General features: G+C 46.0%; 1 protein-coding gene across 1 annotated transcript in view; it reads left to right on the top strand.

Moving 5' to 3' along the window:
• LOC110333673 (constitutive coactivator of PPAR-gamma-like protein 1) overlaps window positions 1-8,283 on the top strand; it is an 84,108-nt gene that overhangs the window by 29,848 nt on the left and 45,977 nt on the right. Inside the window, exons 4-5 of the mRNA XM_021215355.2 lie at window positions 4,860-4,988; window positions 6,364-6,460. Of these exons, the coding sequence (XP_021071014.1) occupies window positions 4,860-4,988; window positions 6,364-6,460 (226 nt within the window). The remainder of the gene's footprint in view (window positions 1-4,859; window positions 4,989-6,363; window positions 6,461-8,283) is intronic.

The following is an 8,283-nucleotide window of genomic DNA, read 5'->3' as shown; positions in this document are numbered from 1 at the left end:
GTTTCTCTGTGTAGCCCTGGCTGTCCTGGAACTCACTCTGTAGACCAGGCTGGCCTCGAACTCAGAAATCTGCCTGCCTCTGCCTCCCAAGTGCTGGAATTAAAGGTGTGCACTCCCAAGTGCTGGAATTAAAGGTGTGCACCACCACTGCCCGGCTGTGTGCTACTTCTGTGCTTATTTTTTGAGAGCTCATCACACCTCTTCATGCTGTGCAGTAGCTGTACAGTTTTGTTCCCTTGGCAGCATGTGGAGGGCTGGATTTCCGGATGTCCTTAACAGCACTTGTTACTGATTGCTCTTGTACTTACTCTAGTGGTCCATGAGCTCCGGGTTTTGCATTCAGGTTGCCTTTCTGTAATGCCTAATGATACTGCGCATTCCTATGCCTGTTGGCCATTTCCCTGCCACCTTTGGGTGAAAGTCTACTTGAATCCTTTGCCTATTTTTACATTGAATTATCTTCATTAAACTAAAACAGATTTTAATATATTTCAGATGCAAGTCTTCTGTTAGATAAAAGATTTACAAATGTTTTGGGTTTTTTATTTTGGAACAGAGTGAGCCAGGCTGCAGCTTCCACCCTCTTGAATCCTGGGATTACAGGGTGGTCCTCTGTGCTGAGCCTTTGCTTGCCCTTTCCACCTTCTCAGTAGCGTCCTGCTGAATTCCACATTACTATCTTGGTTACATTTGTCCCTGTTCCCACCTACAACACTTGGACCTTGGTATGCCTTAGTTTAGGTTGAACTGTTCTTGATCTTGTATTCTGCTGTAGCCTTCTATCTCTAGAGCTAAGAGCCAGTTTTAAATCAAACGAGTCTTAGGTTGTAATGCTTAACCTAATGCCTGGAATATAATGCAGTGACATTTAAATGAATTCAGAGCTCTGCATTATATAGCCAAGACTGAGACCACAGGATTATACTAAGTAAGATACAGTGAATACAGTGAATAAATAAATGCTTTTGTAACCAAAATTCAATTGGTGTTTTGTCTTATCTGGAAGAGGTTGTTTATGTTTTAACTGTTGTTACAGAGTATTGTTTCATTCTAACTTCTGTGAGATGCCCCTTGAAATAACCAACCAAAATCAGTGGTTGCAGCAAATCAGGATCTGGCTGGCTACAGAGTAGGTAGGTCCCCTGTAAAGGTCCCTTTAAAGATACCCATGATCTAGCTGCTAGCAGCTACCCCTTGTAGTCCTGTGGTTGTGAGTCCTGTCCTTTGCTTGCTACCACTGTAAGGATAGCTTTACAGCCATCCCTAAGAAGAGTGAAAGCAGGCCTGAGGGTTGTTAGCTGTGTGGTGGGAAGCGGAACCTCAGATGGCATGAGCACAGTGTTGTACAGGTTCTTACCTGCTCTGAGCACAGGCTGAGGGATGCAGCCAGCCAGTGCCACATCACTATCCCAGCCCTGATTCTCCTAGAGAATCTTTTTAAATTCAGTTGTTTTATTAGTACTAACTAATTCTATAGTTGTGATAGAGCATTCTATTGTTGTGATAGACTATCTTGGGACAAAAGCAACTTTAGGACAGGAAAGGATTCTTCTTTTGGCTTATAGCTCCAGAAGGGATAGTCACCATGGCATAGAAAGTGTGACAGCAAGCTGAGGTTGGCATCACATGTCAGCTGTGCACAGGCACCCGAGAGAAAAGGACCAGGAGAGGCTCGATAACCTCCCCAAAGGGCACCATCTGGAGCCTGAGTCTAAACCTATGAGCCTGTGGGGATGGATGGGAGGGTCGGGCACTTCCTACAGGAGAGGTCAAAGGACAAGAGCTTAGTGTGTGGCATGGGGAAAAGAGGGTATCTGCTGGTTTATTGACTATAATCTGTCATTTCGGGCTGCTCTGGCAGGTCACTGATCCTAGTGTGATGTTTCTGAGTTATAGCTGCCTGTCACAGATGCATGGGAGATCACAATACCAAGTTTTTAGTAGGAAATGGTTCATTTTGGGAAAGATAATGCTAGAAATGAAAACTCACAGATTGGAGCCTCTTCCCCCAACACACACACACACACACACACACACACACACACACACACACACACGTTTCTCTTTGTAGCCCTAGCTCCTTTATAACTCTAGACCAGGCTGGCCTTGAACTCAGAGATCTTCCTGCCTCTGCTGGGATTAAAAGCATGTACCACTACCACCCAGTTCACATGAGAATTTGATGCAGAGGTAATTGTTATTTCTACAAAAATAATACTTACCAATTATTTAACTTTTCTGCAACCCCCTCCTTTGTGTTTTTTTTTTTCTTTTTTTAGCAAAACAAGTGATTTACAGTGAAGTCCTTCATAATTTCACAGCAAGGGAACTTGATCATAAGCAGTTTTCTTAAAGATTTACTTATTTTATGTATATGAGTTATACTATAGCTGTACAGATGGTTGTGAAGCACCATGTGGTTGCTGGAAATTGAACTCAGGACCTCTGCTCGCTCCAGCCCCGCTCGCTCCAGCCCAAAGATTTATTTATTGTTATATGTAAGTACACTGTAGCTGTCTTCAGACACACCAGAGAGGGCATCAGATTCCATTACAAATGGTTGTGAGCCACCATGTGGTAGCTGGGATTTGAACTCGGGACCTTTAGAAGAGCAGTCAGTGCTTTTAACCACTGAGCCATCTCCAGCCCCATAAACAGTTTCTTCTAACGAAGCAGAAATCATTTATTCTCCTCACAAACAGAAGGATTGTTTCCAACTTGAGAGTCACTGGAGTTTGACTTTTTTTTTTTCTTAACCTTATGTTTTGAGCTAAAATTTAAAAATGGAAATAAGAAAAGATAGTTATTTCTCAGCCATTGTGAAGGTTGAGGGTGCTGTCAGTTCAGGTCAGGACTCTGAAGGAGGCAGCAGCATGGGTGGAGAACACCAGCAAGGAGGACCCTCAGAGGGGCTGCCTGTGCCATTGAAAGAGGCAATCAAGAGGGCATTTTCTATCCAGTCACTTCTGTTCTTGCCGTTTAAGTTACCATCTTTTAATGTCTAAAACCACCTAAAATAACCAGCATTTCAGATGCTATGCACAGCATGGGAAGATACTCACTAATTTGTAGAGTGTCTGGTGTTGGAATGGCCAACTAGCCACAAACAACTGTAGGGGCAAACCTGCAGGTTATAGGTTGAGGGCAGGCCATCAGGACACTCTCCTCACCACTACCACCTTCCCAGCCCTAGCCCACAGGCTACCCTTCCCTTCACACTGTGTGCAAGCTGCCCCAGGGTCTGCCAGCAGCAGCATGGGAGTGAGGTGATGTGGGGTAGCTCAGGGTCGCTGTCCTGGCCTCACTTCCCTGGCCACTGTGGTGGGTGATCCCTCACTTGCCTTGGCCCTGAAGATTACCTAACATTTCATAGAAGGCAGAGCATGGTCCCTTCCACCTGGTCCCAAGCACTTTCATTCTTCTGCATGTCTGCTGGGGAGCATGGGCAGCAGCAGCCGTTGACCTCATGTGAAGGGAAGGCCATTAGGCTTCTAGGGATGCGCTCATGGTCAGCATCAGTGAACACTTCAGTCATGTCCAGGGAGCCCTTAGCCTGCTTTACTGCTCTTACAGATGAGAACCAGTGATCTACATGGAGTGTCCCATGTGTGCTAGGGGAAACACTCTTTTCTTGAGGGTGGGCGGTTTGTAGCTTTGGGCATCTGGAAATTTGGGTAGTAATCTCAAAGTGTAAGTGTGTGTGATTTCTCTTTCTTTCTTTCTTTCTTTCTTTCTTTCTTTCTTTCTTTCTTTCTTTCTTTCTTTCTTTCTTTCTTTCTTTCTTTCTTTTGAACTTTTCTAATTTACTCCCCTCCCCATACACATACCCCTCTGGTTTGTGCGCGCGTGCACACACACACACACACACACACACACACACACACACACGTTATCTCCATGTTAGAGAGACTAGAAGTCTAAAATGGGTCTCACTGGAATAAAATCAAGATATAATAGGCATGTGTTCATCTGAACTCACCTGGAGAATTCTCCCTGGACTTTTTCTAGCATCTAACAGCTGCTCACATTCCTGGCTTGTGACTTACTTCTCTGTCGTCAAAGCCAGCAATGACGGGTCCTGTCTTTCTCATGCCGCCTCATAGACTCTGCTCTTCTGCACAGAGTACCCTGTGATTACACTCTGCCCACCCACACAATCCAAGACAGTATTTTTATTTTAAGGCGAGCCAGTTGGCAACCTTTTTCCTGTCTTGCCACACAACAGTATATGTGCAGCTTCTTGAGAGTAGAATGTGGGCAGCAGCGAGAGGCCATTGTTCTGCTGACTTCAAAGCCCTTCTGGGGTGGTTTTGCTTTCTTTCTAGTCTACTAACCCACCTTCTTCAGTCATAGCTGTTCTTGGATAATGAGAGATCTCGCTTTCACTATTAGATATTAGACTACATTCTCTATTCCTCTGTTTTCAAAGATAAACTTGGTGGGTGTAGGTACTTGGTAACTGAGTTTATCCTTAGAGTTGTAGGGAGCTTTGAATGCAGGTTCAAAGATCACACCTCTGCTGGCCTAATCTGTTGATGCAGAAAGAAAGGTGTGAAACATGGCTTCTAGCAGGCCTGCTCGGCTTGTGTAGGTCCTGTTCTTAGTTCTCTAAGTTATGAAATCTTAGCAGTGCTTTTAACACACGGGGTTTGAGCAGCTGGATTGTGTTTTACCCTCTGGAAGGAAATGCTGGCCGTAGAGCCTGCCATGCTTAGAGGAGTTCACAGGTGGGAGGTAAGTAGGTCCTAGCAGGATCCCAGTAGGCAGGCACACTTGGAATGTCTGGGTCCTGCATGTAGACTTACCCATCTATCTCTGAGGATCCTGCTTACTGCTGACATGTGCATTTATCCTCTCAGGTCCGAGCCCACCAGCTGGTCTTGCCACCCTGTGATGTAGTGATCAAAGCCGTAGCTGATTATGTTCGCAACATTCACGACACGTCTGACCTGGATGCCATAGCTAAAGATGTTTTTCAGCATTCACAGGTAACACAAACTGAAAGGACAGGATTTGGTTCAGAGGATCAGGCTGTCCAATGTGTCTTCCACAAGCTGGGTGGTCTCCACCACTTTGCCAGGCCCAAACAGGAGAGGGTTAATGTAGGTAATGCCAGAGTCTCTGGTGCTTCTAAGTGCTCTGTTCGTAAGATGTGTGTGCTAGAGGGTTGTTTTTGCTTGTTGGTTGGGTTTTTTGTTTGTTTTTGTTTTTGTGCCAGGATCTTTCTGTGTAGCCATGGCTCCTTGGACTCACAGCAATCCACCTGCCTCTGCCTCCTGATTTCTGGGGCTAAAGTTATGCATCATCATGCCAGGCTCATGCCTGAACTTTAAAGGATAAACTGCATGTTGGTCAGATGATGTGGTAGATTGCCGATTTGACTTTTTGGTCTCTGGAATTGAAGTTTGTGGACAAGTCAGCTTCCTAGAGTGGTCCTGCCCTGCCTTGAGCCTAAACCATGGCCATCATGCTGTGTTCATGTAGTCTGAGCCATCTGTTCCACCCGCTTTGGGGTTTTGGTATTGAGTGGCAGATGTCAGAGCCTTTGGAAAGTCAGAGATCAAACAGAACTGGTCAGAGAAACCATAGAGCCAGTGCACAGCTGCCAGCTTGGGTCTGCTTCTTCCCTCGGGGTATCCAGGGACCGCTGCACACCCAGGCCAAACTGGAAGGAATGATGCATAACCAGATGGGTGGTTCCACAGAACTGTGGTTGGCAGCGAGTGTGAGAAGAGACAACCTTCTTCTAGACAGTTTTCAGTGAAACAGCTCCTTTAGTGGGAGTAACAAGGGCTATATAAACCGTGGAGGGTGGAGCGTGGCTGGGCTGAGGTGCTGGGAGTGCTTCATTTGCATGAAGAGTTCCAGGTGCTTACCATACCAGTCCTGATGGGGAGAGAGGCAGTTAAAGCTATAATTTGGCCACCAGGCTACGTGACTACCTCAAGAGTGGCTGAGGTGTATGTGGGTCTGTACAGGCTATGTGCCCCAGGACATGCAGGCCCAGAGCAAGGGGGAAAAGGTTCCACTTCTGCTTGTCTCAGGACAAGGTGCTCATGGTTAGGAGATTAGGGCACGTCTCGACTAGACTCTTGCTCTGGACTGGCTTACTCAGTCGTCCAGCTTTCCTGCCCCATACCAGCTCTGCTGCTAACTGAGAACTCTACCTTCTGAACATGTTGCTTTAAATTTACATTTATTTTTTTTGGTAATAATCTTTTGTGTTTAACCTGAAGGTTCTCATGTCATTCTTCATTTTTATCTAACCCAAAAGGTTACAAATTATTCATGTGCTGAATTATGATAAAGGTGTTCATACATATGACCAGTGGCCTAACTAAGGCTTTCCTACATCTGTTTCAGTCAAGAACAGATGACAAAGTCATTCGGTTTAAGAGAGCAGTTGGATATTACTCAGCAACTAGCAAGCCCATGCCATTTCACCCACCACATTACTTAGGTAAGTAAGCAAAGCCGCCGTGTGATTGCATAACCAAAAGCTTAGCGATTCCCCAGCAAATTCTGTGTTTGTTTTATTTATTTTTCTGAGATGAGGTCTCACTCTGAAGACCAGGCTGGGCTTAAACTCAGAGAAATCTGCCTACCTTAACCTCTGAGTGCTGGGATTAAAGATACATGCCAGCACATGTAGCTTGTTCTTGGACAGGATGATTTTCTGTGTGGCCCACTTTGTTAGAAGTTCCTGAGCGAATGTATAGACCATGGAGACAGGCCGGCAGACCACAGCAGAGAGTCCTCTGAGGACATAGGACAGTGAGAGTGCGGGGCTGGCGTTAGTTAGCCTCTCCTGCTGCTGCTGCTGCTCTTTTCTCTCTTCCTTCTGCTCGTCCTCCTCTTTATAGTCGTTCTTTTCCTTGCAGGAGGGCAGGTTTACCGTAGAGATAAGAGTCTAAGAGGCCTAACTTGGCCTGGTGGTGGTGTTTGTTCATGTCATTGTTAACAAAAGTAGGAATGTTCATGAGATATATGTGGGAATTAAAAACGATTCTTTTTGTTTGTTTGGTGCGTGTGCGTGTGCGTGCGCGTGCGCGTGCGTGTGTGTGTGTGTGTGTGTGTGTGTGTGTGTTTACTTGTATACATTTGCCACTCGCGGTTTGGGAGACAGCCCCCTCCTTCCATGAGAGCGTTGGCCTCAGTCCAGGGTTGTTGGGTTTGCGGGGCGCCTTTACCAAGGCCCTAAGAGGATTCAAGCATGGTTTTGTCAGTGTGCTGGGCACTGGGAACCCACATCAGAGATTTCGGGCTTGGCAGGACAGGTGGGAGGTGGGCGAGTCAGTGTAGCCTGTCAGATGCTGGAGTGGAGGGAGGTGGGGGAAGGCTCAGGGTGCCTGGCCACCTGTTCTCTCAGCCTCTTTATTGATCCTCTGTTCATTCAGTTGCACATTGTACAATTCATTTTTCTCAGAGCAGTCAGAGTGATGTTTTAAAATGAGTCATACCATACTGAAACCCCTGCAATGTCTTCCCACCACACCTGACCTGACCCCATCTCTGGACCCTGATCCTCCTGGCCCCACTCACCTTCTGATACTTGCCCCTCAGGCCTGTGGCATAGTACCTTTCTTGCCTTGAGTGAGTTAAGCTGGCTTCCTCTGCCAGTGGCTTTTGCACCAACTATTATTTGGTGTTCCTTTCCCTGGCTGTCTTGAATTTGGGTCAGCTAGTGAGTGAGGCCTGCACTTGAGCATCTCTGAGGGCACTGAGTATTTTCTGTCAGTTGTCAGTCTTCTCACACTCCGCAGTAATTGTGGCCTCGCCTTTGCACTCTCTTTCACCTGCAGAAAGTAGGGTCAGGGGAGCAAAGGCCTTCCGCATCCTCCGCGGGTAACTACTTGACTGAATGAATTCAACCCATGAATCTCATTGGAGGAGTAAAGTAATGTGCTGTGTTTTGGTATTATTCTTGGGAAAGGAGCATACTTTGTAGAATGGGATGGGTAGCTATACATTGTTTTACCAGGTAAGCTGTATCTGCTGTATGCTTTGCACACAGAAATGTTTCAGAATTGTATGTTTGTGTGCTAGCATGAAATCAGCACTAGATCCTGTGTCGGCCCATCTAATACAAATACTTGCTGCAAGGCCTCAGGCTTCCTGTTCTCTTGTAATGGCATCACTACGTGAATATTAAAGAGAAGGTTTATATGAAGTATTTATTAATGGCAGATACTCTTTTTTTTTTTTTTTTTTTTTTGGTTTTTCGAGACAGGGTTTCTCTGGGTAGTCCTGGCTGTCCTGGAACTCACTCTGTAGACCAGGCTG

The sequence above is a fragment of the Mus pahari genome, chromosome 16 (genome assembly GCF_900095145.1).
Source record: "Mus pahari chromosome 16, PAHARI_EIJ_v1.1, whole genome shotgun sequence".
NCBI lineage: Eukaryota > Metazoa > Chordata > Mammalia > Rodentia > Muridae > Mus > Mus pahari.
The sequence above is the reverse complement of the archived record's forward strand: the minus strand, read 5'-3'. Positions and strand labels throughout refer to the sequence as shown.